At 41.8% G+C, this 16,690-nt stretch overlaps 1 protein-coding gene across 1 annotated transcript in view; it reads left to right on the forward strand.

Moving 5' to 3' along the window:
• The first annotated feature begins 2,565 nt into the window (after positions 1-2,565).
• mybpc3 (myosin binding protein C3) overlaps positions 2,566-16,690 on the forward strand; it is a 43,295-nt gene continuing 29,170 nt past the window's right edge. The window contains 5 exon segments of the mRNA XM_070447331.1: positions 2,566-2,719; positions 7,373-7,693; positions 10,169-10,342; positions 10,647-10,724; positions 10,896-11,044. Of these exon segments, the coding sequence (XP_070303432.1) occupies positions 2,695-2,719; positions 7,373-7,693; positions 10,169-10,342; positions 10,647-10,724; positions 10,896-11,044 (747 nt within the window). The 5' untranslated portion in view covers positions 2,566-2,694.

The raw sequence follows: 16,690 nt of genomic DNA on the forward strand, positions 1-16,690 counted from the left end.
CTGACCTAAGACAGGGAATATTTACTCTGATTAAATGTCAGAAATAGGGAAAAACTGAGTTTAAATGTATTTGGCTAAGGTGTATGTAAACTTCCGACTTCAACTGTATACAGTACCAGTCAAAAGTTTGGAAACACCTACTCATTCAAGGGTTTTTCTTTATTTTGACTATTTCCTACATTGTAGAAACTATGAATTAACACATATGGAATCATTTAGTAACCCCAATAAAGTTGAATAAATCAAAATATATTTTTGATTCTTCAAAGTAGCCACCCTTTCCCTTGATGACGGCTTTGCGCACTCTTGGCATTCTCTCAACCATCGTCACCTGGAATTATTTTCCAAAAGTCTTGAACAAGTTCCCACACATGATGAGCACTTGTTGACTGCTTTTCCATCACTCTGCGGTCCAACTCATCCCAAACCATCTCAATTGGGTTGAGGTCAGGTGATTAAGGAGGCCAGATCATCTGATGCAGCACTCCATCAATCTCCTTCTTGGTCAAATATCCCTTACACAGCCTGGTGTGTTTTGGGTCATTGTCCTGTTGGAAAATAAATGATAGTCCCACTAAGCACAAACCAGACGGGATGGCGTATCACTGAAGGATGCTGTGGTAGCCATGTTGGTTAAGTGTGCCTTGAATTCTAAATAAATCACTGACAGTGTCACCAGCAAAGCACCCCCACACCATCACACCTCCTCCACCCTGCTTCACGGTGGGAACCACACATGCGGAGATCATCCGTTCACCTACTCTGCGTCTCACAAAGACATGGCGGTTGGAACCAAAAATCTCAGATTTGGACTTATCAGACCAAAGGACAGATTTCCACTGGTCTAATGTCTTTTGCTCATGTTTCTTGGCCCAAGCAGGTTTCTTCTTATTTTTGGTGTCCTTAAATAGTGGTTTCTTTGCAGCAATTCGACCATGAAGGCCTGATTCACGCAGTCTCTTCTGAACAGTTGATTTTGAGATGTGGCTATTACTTGAACTCTGAAGCATTTATTTGAGCTGCAATATGAAGTGCAGTTAACTCTAAAGAACTTATCCTCTGCAGCAGAGGTAACTCTGGATMTTCCTTTCCTGTGGCGGTCCTCATGAGAGCCAGTTTCATCATAGCGCTTGATGGTTTTTGTGACTGCACTTGAAGAAACTTTCAAAGTTTTTGATATTTTCCGAATTGACTGACCTTCATGCCTTAAAGTAATGATGGACTGACATTTCTCTTTGCTTATTTGAGCTGTTCTTGCCATAATATGGACTCGGTCTTTTACCAAATAGGGCTATCATCTGTATAACACCCCTACCTTGTCACAACACAACTAATTGGCTCAAACACATTAAGAAGAAAATAAATTACACTATTTAACTTTTAACAAGGCACACCTGTTAATTGAAATGAATTGACTAGCTCATGAACCTGGTTGAGAGAATGCCAAGAGTGTGCAAAGCTGCCGTCAAGGCAAAGGGTGGCTACTTTGAAGACTCTCAAATGTAAAACATATTTCTATTTGTTTAACACTTTTTTGGTTACTACTGTTATTTCATAGTTTTGATGTCTTCACTATTATTCTACAATGTAGAAAATAGTAAAAATAAAGAAAAATCCTGGAATGAGTATGTGTGTCCAAAATTTTGACTGGTACTGTAGTTTACGGTAATTGCTGGGACACTTGAGAAAACTGGGCAGACACAAGGCCAAGGTAAAACACAAAAAGAAAAATGATAAAATTATCAGGATGTAGTGTTCAGGATCAGGGTCAGACATGCCTTATTATCGCCCGCCTCCAAACTCCATAATATTTTACTCCAGTCAGTCTGTCATGTTCTCGCTATGCCACCAAGCCGAGGCTTCAGACGGTAGGCCCCTACTAATAAGATGCTAAGCTCCAGTGTGTCAGGGAACAGTGTATGATTCAACCAGAACAGGATTTAGAGAGGGTAAAGGTCCCACATATATGTGTATTACTTCCTAGGGAAATTAAGTTCAGATGTAAAATTGACTGCCATTTGGAATACTTGTTTTACATGAAAAAGTATTGTTACATTACGAACATCAGGAAAAATATTTTGTTGTTTACAGTGCTGCCTGTTCAGAAAATTAATGTTAAATTAACCCGATGGATGATGGAAAGCTGTGCATACGGCCATTTAAGGATTCCTGGAAGTCCTGGAAGTCCTTGTTCACCAGGGGAAAAGCACTCACATTCCTGCCAACAGATAAAAGGATTGCTCTAGTCTCCTGTCTGCTGTTTTCTGAAGCGGCTACTACTTTTTGCAAGACCAGGCAGCGGCACAAATCTAGAAAGAGCAGGAGACGTTGCTGGACTCAGGTTCTAAATTTAACCCCCCACCTCCCATTCCCTCCCTCCCTCACTCGCTTTGCCTGTCATGCAGCTCAGGTGTTGGGAGAAGAGATGGTTGAAATATGGTCTGCAGGAGGTCAGAGGGGTCTGGGGGTTGTGTGAATGTGGGGTGGAGGGACAGGGAGGGATGAGGTGCACGTCTATTATCTCATTGCCGGACAGAAAGGGGATTGGGTCTAGACATCGTGACAAAAGAGGGTGGGTTAGTACTGTTGTGAAGGGGGGTTGCTCAGGAGCCCCACTATTAAACGCAAGTGGTGAGCTAGGAAGGAGCGTGTAATTTATTGTTGGTTACTTTCTGGAAGACACATTCAATCAGGATGCCAGAGCCGGTCCAAAAAACAGGTAAGTGTGCCTGATCAGATTCCATCTCATTTTACTTCAGCATCACTGTATCTCCAGCTGCTWTCTAAAGACGTCGCTGGATTTTTTACCTCCTCTCCCTTTTCCCTCTGTAATAACAAATCCCTCCCAACCTGTGGGACTGGTGGGACTTTTGATCACTGATCATCTCATGTTATAGTTTCTTGTCTTCACAGTTGCATTTCAGAGAGGTTACGTTTGAAAGTTGTTGCTGTTACAAGGGGGAACTTTGCCAATGCCTGCCTCTTCAGCTTCATATTAGCTATGCATGTCTTCTGTGCAGGTTTTCTCTCTATTTGATCCATTGAAACTGTAAAGGGAGTGTACAGTGCATTCRGAAAGTATTCAGACCCCTTGACTTTTTCCCATTTTGTTATGTTACAGCCGTATTCTAAAATGGATTGAATTGTTTTTCCCCTCCTCATCAATCTTCACACAATACCCCAYAATTACAAAGCAAAAACTGGTTTTTAGAAAGATTTTCAGATGTATAAAAAAATATCACATTTATGTAACTATTCAGACTCTTTACTCAGTACTTTGTTGAGGCACATTTGTCAGCGATTACAGCCTCCAGTCTTCTTGGGTATGACGTTACAAGCTTGGCACACCTGTATTTCGGGAGTTTCTCCCATTCTTCTCTGYAGATCCTCTCAAGCTCTGTCAGGTTGAATGGGGAGCGTCACTGCACAGCAATTTTCAGGTCTCTCCAGAGATGTTAGATTGGATTCAAGACCGGGCTCTGGCTGGGCCACTCAAGGACATTCAGAGACTTGTCCTGAAGCCACTCCTACATTTTCTTGGCTGTGTGCTTAGGGTTGTTTTCCTGTTAGAAGGTTAACCTTCGCCCCAGTCGGAGGTTGTGAGTGCTCTGGAGCAGGTTTTCATCAAGGATCTCGCTGTACTTTGCTCCGTTCATCTTTCCCTCGATCCTGACTAGTCTCCCAGATATGATCTGTTTCACCGTTTAGAAATGATAGCACTTTATGTATCTAGTCCACCCATTTGAAGGTGTCATATTTGGACCAATTCACTTGATTACAAATAATAATGAATGAATCATGACTAATGATGAGTGAGAAAGTTACAGAGGCATAAATATCATACCCCCCAAAAAATGGTGAGAGATTAGCATGTTTTGGGGTCATGACCTTTGTGCATCTGTAACTTTCTCACTCATCATTATTCACGATTCATTCATGATTATCCATAATCATGGTAGCATCCACATTAATGTAGAAGTGTTCAGAAACATATTTGATTCTTATTTACAATATAAGTGACTCCAAAATGAAACAATACATTATTTACCATTCATTGCTATTGGGCACAACATAATCTGAAACACAACCAAAACCAACTGCAAATGCATCCAATAAGTTWGTACAGTCACAAGCTTGATGTAGTCATTGCGTGCTATGAATATGGGAACAAATAATACACTTTTGACAAAATGTTATACATGGTAAGTGAATTTGTTCAAATACTTATGACACCTTCAAATGGGGGGACTAGATACATAAAGTGCATTGATTTCTAAACGGTAAAACAGATATGTATGAAAATACCCACAAATAAAATGTGACATTCTGTACTGTCGCCTCATATAAAACATTTGATCTCAAAGTTTTAGCTTCACTGTCCAAATAAATACAYAGGGGAGTGTATGTAAGCGTAAGTTCAAAATTCAGAGTGCATCATTTCATGCACCACTGAGTTCATGTGTAAACATCACTCATCATGTGCAGATGATCCAGAAATGACTCACAGGATTCTAACCAGACAAATGACTTTCCACTTTTTTGGGTCAGACGGAAAGCATTGCCATTCACTGTGGAAAGAGCAACTCAACAGATCAGATGACAATGCAGCCTCCTCCCAGTATCAGTTACTMAGATACAGTATGTCTGCTAAGACATCTAGCGTTCSAGATCTCCCAAACAGTCATGGRCTGTTTGAGTAATTTAGCATTAACATCAAGACCCTGCTATCAACAGATAATTATTCTGTAAATCTGTTTTTTGTTGAAGCGTCTTTTAAATGTAGAATGAGTCTCTCTACTGATACAAAGATGCTTTGCACTTTGGGGTTTTGGGGTTTTGAATTCCCCAACTGATGAAGAAATAGTTTGTGGTGAACCATTTGGACTGAAATAAAACAAGAACTAGAAGATACAGGTGAACTATATAAGTTAATTGGGTAAACACTTACTGGTCCTAATGCTAGCTAACTGCTTTGCTTGCTTGTTATTTTTTCATTTTCTTTTTACAATAACGATTGTTAGTTCAAAATATGTTTCAACCCTCATATTATATTTTTTTCTCATTTACTTTACTTTATATGGAGGAATTTGAGTGAAATGTAATATAAATAGGCCCAATAAATACACCGTTGAGGTTAAGGAAGAGATACCAGTCATCACTAGCCTGAAAAAGGGAGCACACTTGGAAGCCCAGAACAGGCGTAACATTCTTTCTATGCTCGCTGCGCAACTAAAATAGTGTCTCACTAATCCCTCTACTGTGCTACCTGTGCCCCTGTCACTGGGGTTGCCTGCTGAGTGCATTTATTAGTGGGGCACAAATGCATTCTATATTTAAACCAATAGGGTCGTCTTGCTCCATGTGGAGGTCATTTAATTTGTGATGTAATGAGCTGATTGGAAACCATTCTCTGGTTAGAGGGTAATAAAACACCTGATACAACTCACAGAGAGGAGAAATGTATTAGACAATAAAAAGCTCTCATTAACAACACATTGGAGAGCTCTGATATCAATCCACTGCAATGCAGATGATTGCAATGATAAGATCAGCCTTTTCAGCATTTATCAATTTCAATTGATTAATTCAACTGAATTCAAAATAGGGGTACAATTAAGGTTATATACAGTGCATTCGGAAAGTATTCAGACCCCTTGACTTTTTCAACATTTTGTTACATTACAGCCTTATTGTAAAATTGATAAAATTGTTTTTTTTGCCCCTCATCAATCGACACACAATATCCCACAATGACAATGCAAAAACWGTTTTTTAGATTTTTTTGCAAATGTATAAACATTTAAAACCGTAAATATCACCTTTTCATAAGTGTTCAGACCCTTTACTCAGTATTTTGTTGAAGCACTGTGGCAGTGATTACAGCCTTGAGTCTTCTTGGGTATGATGCTACAAGCTTGTATTTGGGAAGTTACTTCCATTCTTCTCTGCAGATCCTCTCAAGCTYTGTCAGGTTGGATGGGGAGCGTCACTGCACAGCTATTTTCAGGTCTCTCCAGACATGTTCGATCGGGTTCAAGTCTGGGCTCTGGCTGGGCCACTCCTACGTTTTCTTGGCTGTGTGCTTAGGGTTGTTTTCCTGTTACAAGGTTAATCTTTGCCCCAGTCGGAGGTCCTGAGTGCTCTGGACCTGGTTTTCATCAAGGATCTCTCTGTACTTTACTCCGTTCATCTGTCACTCGATCCTGACTAGTCTCCTAGTCCMTGCTGCTGAAAAACATCCCCACAGCATGATGCTGCCACCTCCATGCTTCACCGTAGGGATGGTGCCAGGTTTCTTTCAGACGTGATCATTGCCATTCAGGCCAAAGAGTTCAATCTTGGTTTCATCAGACCAGATAATCTTGTTTCTCATGGTCTAAGAGTCCTTTAGGTGCCTTTTGGCAAACTCCAAACGGGTTGTCATGTGCCTTTTACTGAGGAATGCCTTCCGTCTAGCCACTCTACTATAAAGGCCTGATTAGTGGATTGCTGCAGAGATGGTTGTCCTTCTGGAAGGTTCTTCCATCTCCACAGAGGAACTCTGGAGCTCTGTCAGAGTGAACATCGGGTTCTTGGCCACCTCCCTGACCAAAGCCCTTCTCCCCCAATTGCTCAGTTTGGACAGGCGGCCAGCTCTAAGAAGAGTCTTGGGAGTTCCAAACTTCTTCCATTTAAGAATGATAGAGGCCACTGTGTTCTTGGGGACCTTTAATGCTGCAGAAATGTTTTGGTATCCTACCCCAGATCTGTGCCTTGACRCAATCCTGTCTCGGAGCTCTACAGACAATTCCTTCGACCTCATGGCTTGGTTTTTGCTCTGACATGTGCGGTCAACTGTGGGACCTTATATAGACAGGTGTGTGCCTTTCCAAACAATGCCCAATCAGTTAWATTTGCCACAGGTGGACTCCAGTCAAGTTGTAGAAACATCTCAAGGATGATCAATGGAAACAGGATGCACCTGAGCTCAATTTCAAGTCTCATAGCAAAGGTCTGAATCCTTATGTAAATAAGGTATTCCAGTTATTATTATTTTTATAAATTTGCAAACATTTCGAAAAACCTGTTTTTGCTTTGTCATTATGGGGTATTGTGTGTAGATTGATGAGGGAAACAATTTATTGATTCCATTTTAGAATAAGGCTGTAACGTAACAAAATGTGGAAAAAGGAAAGGGGTCTGAATACTTTCTGAATGCACTGTAKAACCTTATTTGTAACCTTAAGTGCTTCCATTTTGATAATAGAACTACTATGGTGTATCATCATAGTGCACTTCAAAGGTTTTACATCACAATTTACTGCARAAATCCATGACAAACTGGGCATCTTAAAGGGAATAATTTCATTCTGACCCATCCTTCCCTCTCCAGTCTCAGCATTTGCCAAGAAACCAAAGACTCAGGTGGCAGAGGAAGGGGCAACAGTGGTTTTTGAGACAGAGACAGAGAAGCCTGATGCGAAGGTGAGATGGCAGTGCAACACAAAGGACCTTGTCTCGGACGACAAGTATGTGATCAAGGCAGATGGAAACAAGCACTCACTTACCATCCAAGAAGTCACCAAGGAGGACGGCACTGCCTATGCAGTGATYGCCGGAGGGTCAAAAGTCAAGTTTGACCTAAAGGTGAAGGAGAAAGAAGTCATGGAGGAAGTCAAATTGGAATTGAAGGAGAAAGTGAAGGAGAAGAAAGGTGGGAGTCTATGAGGCTGTAGACCTGTGTCCAGAGCCATACTCACCTATGAGCACAGTGTGAGGAACACCGAGCACAGAGGCCACCAAACACCATAAACATGTTTGTTGAACACTGAGCACTGTTTGTTGCACTGCTGGTTGTTATCACCTCAATCACAGTCTGTTTTAGACAATCATTCAGTATGTTTCATTTCATCAAGCACAGAGCACAGTGTGTACTGTAACATTACCTACATAGTTGATCACACAGCAACATGTACCCTTCAGCCTGGCAGTAGGAACTGTGTGTGGTTTGATAAAATGCCTGGGGTCAGAGAGAGAGAGTGGCTGTGGAGAGCTCAGACTTGGAGCAGCTCCAGCCTGTCCAGKGCTGCTGTGATTCACATCAAACCCTCCCTGATGACCTTCACCCTGGCCTGACACAAACAGATTGTTTCCTCATGAGTAACCACAGCAGCAAGTGCTCAGGATAGATAGTCACAAGAGGCATCTGACAGGAGATAGCACATGGAAACTTGATCCGTTCAAAGTTGATAAATGGAAATATTTGCTAGATAAGCGTAGACAAATGTGTAAAATAGGGACCTTGTAGCAGTGGTAAGGGCAGAAATGTTACAAGAGGCAGGCAGGTTCAGAAGTTGTGCTTTTATTTATGTCAATGGTGATCCAGACATTCAATTGACAATATTGACAAAGTAATCAAAAATTGATATTTCCAAACTTCTAATAACACTTATAATGAAAAAGRGAATGCCTAGAGGCAGGCAAATCTGTCTACTCCAGACTCAGGTTGGGGTATAACAGGCTCATATCAGCCTCCTAAAAATGACCGAAACAGGCGATTATAACTGGTAATGTAAATGCATATTCATTCAAAAATCCTTCATTACCCTTCAATGTGGAATAACAGTCTAAAGCAGACATAATAATCATCAGAACTTATTTAATGCACAATTCACAGTCGAGTCATTCATAATATTGATGTCCTCGCAGGAAGGCCATCTACAACTATTAGAAAGCGCCCGCGCACAAATACATTACAGATAGGCCCACTCAGAGCCATCTACCAAAAGATTGTCTATTATATTGACAAGAYAGTCGATTGACCGCTCCAACAATGGAAATACATGTCCTTTAAAGATGGAAGGCAGGCAGGCAGGCAGGAAGAGGTGAGATCAGGTGGGACCATTCTAGCTAATGAGAGGGAAGATACTTGTATGAACAACAGGCTATAGAGATATACTGTATATCTGTGCCATTATAGCGTCTGTGACTACCTGGGCAGCGCCATTGAGGCTGTCTCCATTTTAAAGTAAGCAATTATCTTCTGCTTCATTGGCTGATTGCTCCCAACTAATAGGAATTCCCAYCCAGTTGACTACTTTAAAATGGTGGAATCCTCAATGGCAATGTCCATGTTAAAACGGGTTATATCCATGATRARTCCTCTATCTATCTCTATGACAACAGGCACAACTCTGATATAAAGTGGKTTTTTTCAAAGTTGCCGAAATGCCACGTGCATTCACTTATATCAGTGCATTCGTAACAACCTAATATTTACGGAACTTCTATTCAATCAAATAAGCCTCACGTAGCAAATGAGCAATTCCATTTTTTGTTGACCAAATTCAACACTCTCTCAATGACTACTGCACATTTGAAACAGATGGGGAGTGCCATGGACAAACAGCAAACAAACAATTTTTATGGAAATCTCTTGCCTTGTGAGTCTTGCAAATGTCCATGTGCATTATAAACATTGTGCCCACTCAGAGGRGAAGAAATAGTCAATGAAATGCAACAACATATTGWAGGCCTACCAAACATGAATAAAAATGTGTACAATGTTGCAAAAAACGGTAAGGGAATGACATTTTGTCAACCTAGCGATTACTGTACGTTCATATGTAACATTGATTTAACAAACATGTTGATCAATTTGAGAAAACAACATCAAGCAATAGGCCTACGGAAACAAAGCACTCTCAAATGTTAAGACATTTTATGAGTTAAGAGAGAGCATGCGCATAGGCTAAGTTTCGCCACAAAATGTGACCCCTCGAGCATCCCATTGATTCCTGCATGATGCCCCTCCTCAATCATCTCATTAGTTCCTGCATGAACCCCCCCCCCCCCCAAGCATGCCATCTTCCTGCTTGTGTGACACTTTTGATATTGTGGATTTCCCCGGATTGTCTATGCAATTAAAATGTTGGTCAAAAGGGAATTAAAGTATTATCTGAGTTTTTCTTCGGTCCACCACCAAAGAACATTCAGCCAACTTGTCACAACTGTGGGAAGCATTGGAGTCAACATGGGCCTGGGGGGGTGTGCAACTCAAYATTAGGAAGGTGTTCCTAACGTTYTGTAGACTCAGTGTATATGGCCTACAGTCCAAGGTACACTTAGTCTACTAACTAGAGAAACATTCAGTTCTATGAGTCTCTCATTGTTAACTCTTTGTTACCAGAGGAAGCCCAGGGTGGAGCAGGGGACCCAGCAGCTTCAGATCCAGCTGCTACAGACACTGAAGCTCCAGTGGAGGCCCCAACCCCAGCAGAGACCCCTGCAGCAGCGGACACTACACCAGCAGCACCTCAGCCAGGTGCCAATATACAGGCACATGACACTCCAGGATTTGATGGTTAGACCAATGTTTACAGATTGTTTCCACCGATCCTTTGAGCTACTGGATACACGCTTGTGGTGATGTTGTAGGGTCACAATGCATGGAAACGGATACATTGTAATATACTYCACTGAAAAACTTGTGCACTGCGCTTGCCAGTATCACAATTTAGCTTTGTATTAGCCTCACAACCTTCCACAGAGCTTCTGTGAAGAAAAAAACACAAAAAAACAGATGGTTTAACAATCCTCGGTAGTTTACTTTCTCCCAGCTTCTCCCTAGCTCTGTTCTGTTTAACATTTTCCTGTTCCTTTCCCAGAAAGTCAAGCCCCTGACACGAAGACAGACCTCACTGGCCTGTTTACAGAGAAACCCCAGAGTGGGGAGGTCGCTGTGGGTGAGTGACACCATTACATTTTAGTCATTTAGCAGACTCTCTCCTCCAGAGCGACTTAGTTAGACACCAGACATTAGGGAACAGTACCCCAGAGATCATAACCATTCATGCAAGCCATTCATAAAGATGTTATGGCCATGTCAAGGCATGTTTCCCTACTGTTGTGTCCAGGTGAGAACATACATTTTGTGGCTAAAGTGAATGCTGCTTCACTGCTGAAGAAGCCCACCATCAAGTGGTTTAAGGGGAAGTGGATGGACCTGGCTAGCAAGTCTGGAAAGAACCTGCAGCTCAAGGAGCTTTATGATCGTAACTCTAAGGTTAGACYTTTKTCCCATMCATGRGCATGYTACATACTGTTGTCACCAATGTACAGTTCTGAACATCATGATAGGTTGGACACTGCAATGAGCTGTTAAAAGTTGTTCAGGAAAGTCCTAGAGATCACCTTGCAAAAGACTTCAGAGGTTTTATGGTTTTGGCTGACATTATTATTACCAGGAATTTTTTGGCCTTTGATTTCAGGTCTACACCTTTGAGATGCAGATCATTGCAGCCAAGCCCAGCTTCGCTGGAGCTTACAGTGAGGTGTCATCCCGGAACAAGTTCGACAGCTGCAACTTTGACCTAACTGTGCATGGTGGGTGCCCTCACACACAGTACAATCCCTAGGGGCAGATTAACAGAAATTACAATTGTTCTTATTTTCTCCTTAGTGCCTTTCCTTGCTAAAGCATACAGTAAATTCAGTTATTTTTTTATAGTACCTGTGGTATAAAAATCAATGATAGAGAAGAGATAAGTGATTATTCTATCATGTTTCAGAGGCCCGGGCTGTGGAGGGGTTTGACATCAGGGCAGCTTTCAGGCGCACCGTAAGCTCAAACATTTCTTTCTTTCTGTGTGTGTGTGTGTCACAAGAGGTTGGTGGCACCTTAATTGGGGAGAACGGGCTCAAGGTAATGGCTAGCGTGGAATAAATGGAATGGTATCAAATACATCAAACACATGGTTTGATGCCATTCCATTCTCTCTGTTCCAGCCATTATTATGAGCCATCCTCCCCTCAGCAGCCTCTACTGGTGTGTGTGCGTGTGCGAAAGTTAAAAGTATATCAAGTTGTTATTTAGCAAGCTGTATCAACAAAACAACACAAATTAACTTTGTACAATGGTATTAACAAAAGCATTTTTCGACAGCCCCAAACTAGCAGTCTGTGCATATTGTTGGACGGTTATTTAAATGCTTCTCTTTTTTTGTATACAGTATGTGCCAATACACAATAAGTAAATGGGGTGTAATAGTATCTATACAGTCCTTTGGATATGTGAGAGAAATAACTATCTGGCAATGCCAACTTGTCAGAAGTGGAGCTGCTAAGAAGAGAAGTGGACCATCAGGAAGGTAGTGGCGGGAGGGGTGTTTGCTGCAACATTGGGGGTTCATATCCAAACACTGGAGCCTCTGATTACCAAAAAGACTTCAGGGAAAGCTTTTCAGTCCCTCTTTTTTTCTGCTTTCCTTTTTGGCCAAACAGAGCCAGTTTCTGGGAATATGTAACTTCCTCGCTGGAATTTGAGAAGACAGCCTTGGTGTGAAAGAGACAGGGTTTGACCTAACTCATCTTTTAAAGAGACCACCTTAGATGTTAAATCCACTGGGTCATCCTTTAGCTTGACAGCTTGAACACTGTCATTGTGTCGACTTTGACAGAACCAGCTTCTGGTTTGGAGGTGAGAGAGTACAATAGGCTGGGTTAACAAGCAGCTTAACAGCACACCAACTTTATATGTCACTCAAACTCTCTCTCTGATCTACCTCTGGGTCTTTATCAAAACAGCGGAGCCAGCTGCACAAACATTGAGCCGACGTAGTGAGTTTTGGTCTTGCCCCTGGTTTGATGGTATTGAAAGTGCCAGGATGTGTTAAGACACACAGGCTTTTCTGTGGCACTGGTTCTCCAGGGCTGTCGGATGAGAGATATCACTGGAGGAAGTCACCGCCGTGTGTTGTAATTCTACCACATAAACCACCAGGCCCTCGTTTAATCCTGATCGCTTCAGAGATCAGAGGAAAAAGATAAACACTTCCAGCCGCATATAAAACTGCTGTCCTCTCCCTGAGATCCCTCATCACATTGATCAGTGTGGAATACAGATTCCATGGGGATTTTGACCAGGTGCTGGCATTCACTTTGAGTGGTTTGTTTTTGTTTGGAAGATTGTTGCTTCTCATGGTTACGCTAGTACAGGGTAAGCATGCCAGAAAAGACAGCCTGTCTGTCTCTATCCATCTATATTATACTATATTTACAGTGCGTACCAAAGTTCTCTTTGTTTCTTACCCCTTAAAATATCTACCAGCTCCCTGTGTTCCACCTTGAAAAAATGTCAAGACCCTTTCTGCTACTGTCTATCATTGTCCCCCATTATGAAATCGGGGAGGGGACTGTGGATTTGTCTCTGTCCGTTCCTTCGTACGTTAGTCACAYGCGATATCTCAGACAGTACTGGCCTGATTTAAAAAAACGTGGGTGAATGATACATCTTGCCACAGAGATCCGGCATTTACAAAATTACACTGATTCGTCCAAGGCAGGAGCTATAGTAATTAACTGAACATCATTCGTGGGGGACAACATGTTTACTGTTGTTTTCAAGGGTGCTGCTCATCTCTTATGGTGATGATGATAACTACACTGTAAGAATACATTGCTTTGATAGGGTACTGACATTGTGTTATTGGCGCTGATATTTCTACAGCAGTATGGATGGAAGCGAGGAAGCAGGAGAGTTGGACTTCAGTGCCTTGTTGAAGAAAAGGTGAGTAACAGCATTATTTTCCAAATCAGTAAGCTTGTTTCTCTTGGGCATGTTATCTCATTGTGTCCATCTCTCTTTGTCACCCCCCCCCCCCCCCCTCTGTTTCTTCACTGGATTTCACTATACAGAGAGTAAGTGACTACTACTAGTTTACCCAACAGATGGATTTATGGACATGATTTCCCAGATACTTTATCACTAACCTGAATTCAGGTCAGTCTTGCTGCCTACTCACAATGCATCTTGAGTCCTCCTGCTGATCTCATACTGGTCCCAGACTACTTCTGCCTAGCACACTCACACCCCTCATGCCCTGCAGAAGACTCTGTCACTCTACCAAACAAGCTAGAACACATAGAGCAGTACACTATTAGAAAAAAAGGTTCCAAAACTGTTCTTTGGCTGTCCCCATAGGAGAACCCTTTTTTGGTCCAGGTAAAACCCTTTTGGATTCCATGTAGAACCCTCTGTGGAAAGGGTTATACATGGAACCCAAAAGGGTTCTCCCTGGAACCAAATAGGGTTCTGAAATGGGTTCTCTTATGGGGACAGCCAAAGGACCCTTTTAGGTTCTAGATAGCAAAAAAATTCTGAGAGTGCAGGGAATTTAGCACACATCTGAATGCACTAGAAGCTTTCACAACACTTTGTGGTCTACACCTGTTTCTTCCCTGTGAGTGTCACTGCATCATCACAATGAGTCATCACTGACTCTCAAGACCTACCTTCCATATCCAGTCACGACTCCACCTTTTTTAATGGTTTATTTATTTTATTTAATGGTTTATTTTAGCCCCCATCACACACAGACATTGTTCCATCTCACTCAATCCCTTAATGTCAAACCCATCTCCTAGTCTAGTGGATTTCATGCCCTGGCATTTACCTTGATGTCATGTATTGACCTATACTGGCAAACACATTGTTTTAGGATCTCTTGTTTATGTGAATGTTTTTTTTCAAAAATCATAATGCATAAAAATTATTCTGATTTGATGTTCTGTATAATTCAGATTAATCAGAATTTATTTTCAATATTTTACAATAGCTATGGCACTTTTCTGCATGTCGCAGACCATTGCAGCAGAAATTAATTTGTTGTAGTTGTTGCGCTTGTTTGCGGTCTTCATGGGTGGTTCTAGGGTGCTATAATTCGATTTTGGGTACTGCAATGTAATATTGATGTGTGTATTAATCTGTTTGGTTTGTCTTGTCATGCATGTCGCTTGGGTTCTGCTTCGGAATGAGTGCAGCAGTTGTTTTAAAGGTTCACCAGGTCATCGGTAAGAAACAATTGTTTCGATATATAATATGCTATCTGATTGTTATGTGAAGACTGCAATGAGTTTTGAGTGAAACCTGAATGCAAATTTGACTTATAAAATTGTAATGGAAAATGAAAAAAAATTATAATGAAGAAAATGTATAAGTGAGCCTATTGAGCATGAGTAGACCTAACTGTTACTGTGCATGGTCAGTAATGTAGCCTAATGATAATGCTAAGTGTGGCTTCAGACAGTGGCTTACCTTGTCCCCTTGTGTCATCTTTCTGTGCCAGTGCCTCTAAGTCCCAGGTCAAAAGTGAGCCTGATGAGGATGTATGGGAAATCCTCCAGAAGGCTCCAGCCAGTGAGTATGAGAAGATTGCCTTCCAGTATGGCATCACAGACCTGCGTGGATGTTGAGAGGGCTGAAGAAGATGAAGAAGGAGGAAAAGAAGAGTTGAAGGTTGGTATCTCTATCTTTGTGAAACCAACACTTATCCTCAGCTAATACATTTCATCCTGAGACTGAACCCGACCTAAAATGGACACCGCAAATACCCATTTAGGTACTCAACCCTTCAGTCATCCCTCCATGGAAGCCTCCATTGTAGAAGCTAGCTACTATATCTGTATTTACAGCTAAATGTTACTCTGCAGCACAGGAGGCTGCTGAGGGGAGGACGGCCCATAAAAATGGCCAGAACGGAGTGAATTGAATGGCATCAAGCATGGAAGCTATGTGTTTGATGTAGTTGATACCATTCCACTTACTCCGCTCCAGCCATTACCACAAGCCCGTCCTCTCCAATTAAATCGCCACCAACCTCCTGTGCTCTGCAGATAAGTATTGTTAACTATAGGAAAAGTAATTGCGCTCCATTTTTAATTTTTTTAATTTCACCTTTATTTAACCAGGTAGGCTAGTTGGAACAAGTTCTCATTTACAACTGCGACCTGGCCAAGATAAAGCATAGCAGTTGTGAACAGACAACAACACAGAGTTACACATTAGTAAACAATAAACAGTCAATAATACAGTAGGGGGAAAAAATGAGTCTATATACATTGTGTGCAAAAGGCATGAGGAGTAGGCAATAAATAGGCCATAGGAACGAAAAAATTACAATTTAGCAGATTAACACTTGAGTGATAAATCATCAGATGATCATGTGCAAGTAGAGATACTGGTGTGCAAAAGAGCAGAAAAGTAAATAAATAAAACAGTAAGGGATGAGATAGGTAAATTGGGTGGGCTGTTTACAGATGGACTATGTACAGCTGACGCGATCGGTTAGCTGCTCAGATAGCAGATGTTTAAAGTTGGTGAGGGAAATAAAAGTCTCCAACTTCAGCGATTTTTGCAATTCGTTCCAGTCAACAGGCAGCAGAGAACTGGAAGGAAAGGCCGCCAAATGAGGTGTTGGCTTTTGGGATGATCAGTGAGATATACCTGCTGGAGCGCGGACTACGGGTGGGTGTTGTTATCGTGACCAGTGAACTGAGATAAGGCGAGCTTTACCTAGCATGGACTTATAGATGACCTGGAGTCAGTGGGTCTGGCGACGAATATGTAGCGAGGGCCAGACCGACTAGAGCATACAGGTCGCAGTGGTGGGTGGTATAGGTGTTTTAGTAACAAAACGGATGGCACTATGATAAACGCATCTAGTTTCTGAGTAGAGTATTGGAAGCTATTGTAGATGACATCGCCGAAGTCGAGGATCGGTAGGATAGTCAGTTTTACTAGGGTAAGTTTGGCGACGTGAGTGAAGGAGGCTTTTTGCGGAAATAGAAAGCCGATCTTGATTTGATTTGGATTGGAGATGTTATATGAGTCTGGAAGAAGAGTTTACAGTCTAGCCAGACACCTAGGTATTTA

Source organism: Salvelinus sp. IW2-2015, linkage group LG15, assembly GCF_002910315.2.
Source record: "Salvelinus sp. IW2-2015 linkage group LG15, ASM291031v2, whole genome shotgun sequence".
In the NCBI taxonomy this organism is placed as follows: Eukaryota; Metazoa; Chordata; class Actinopteri; order Salmoniformes; family Salmonidae; genus Salvelinus; species Salvelinus sp. IW2-2015.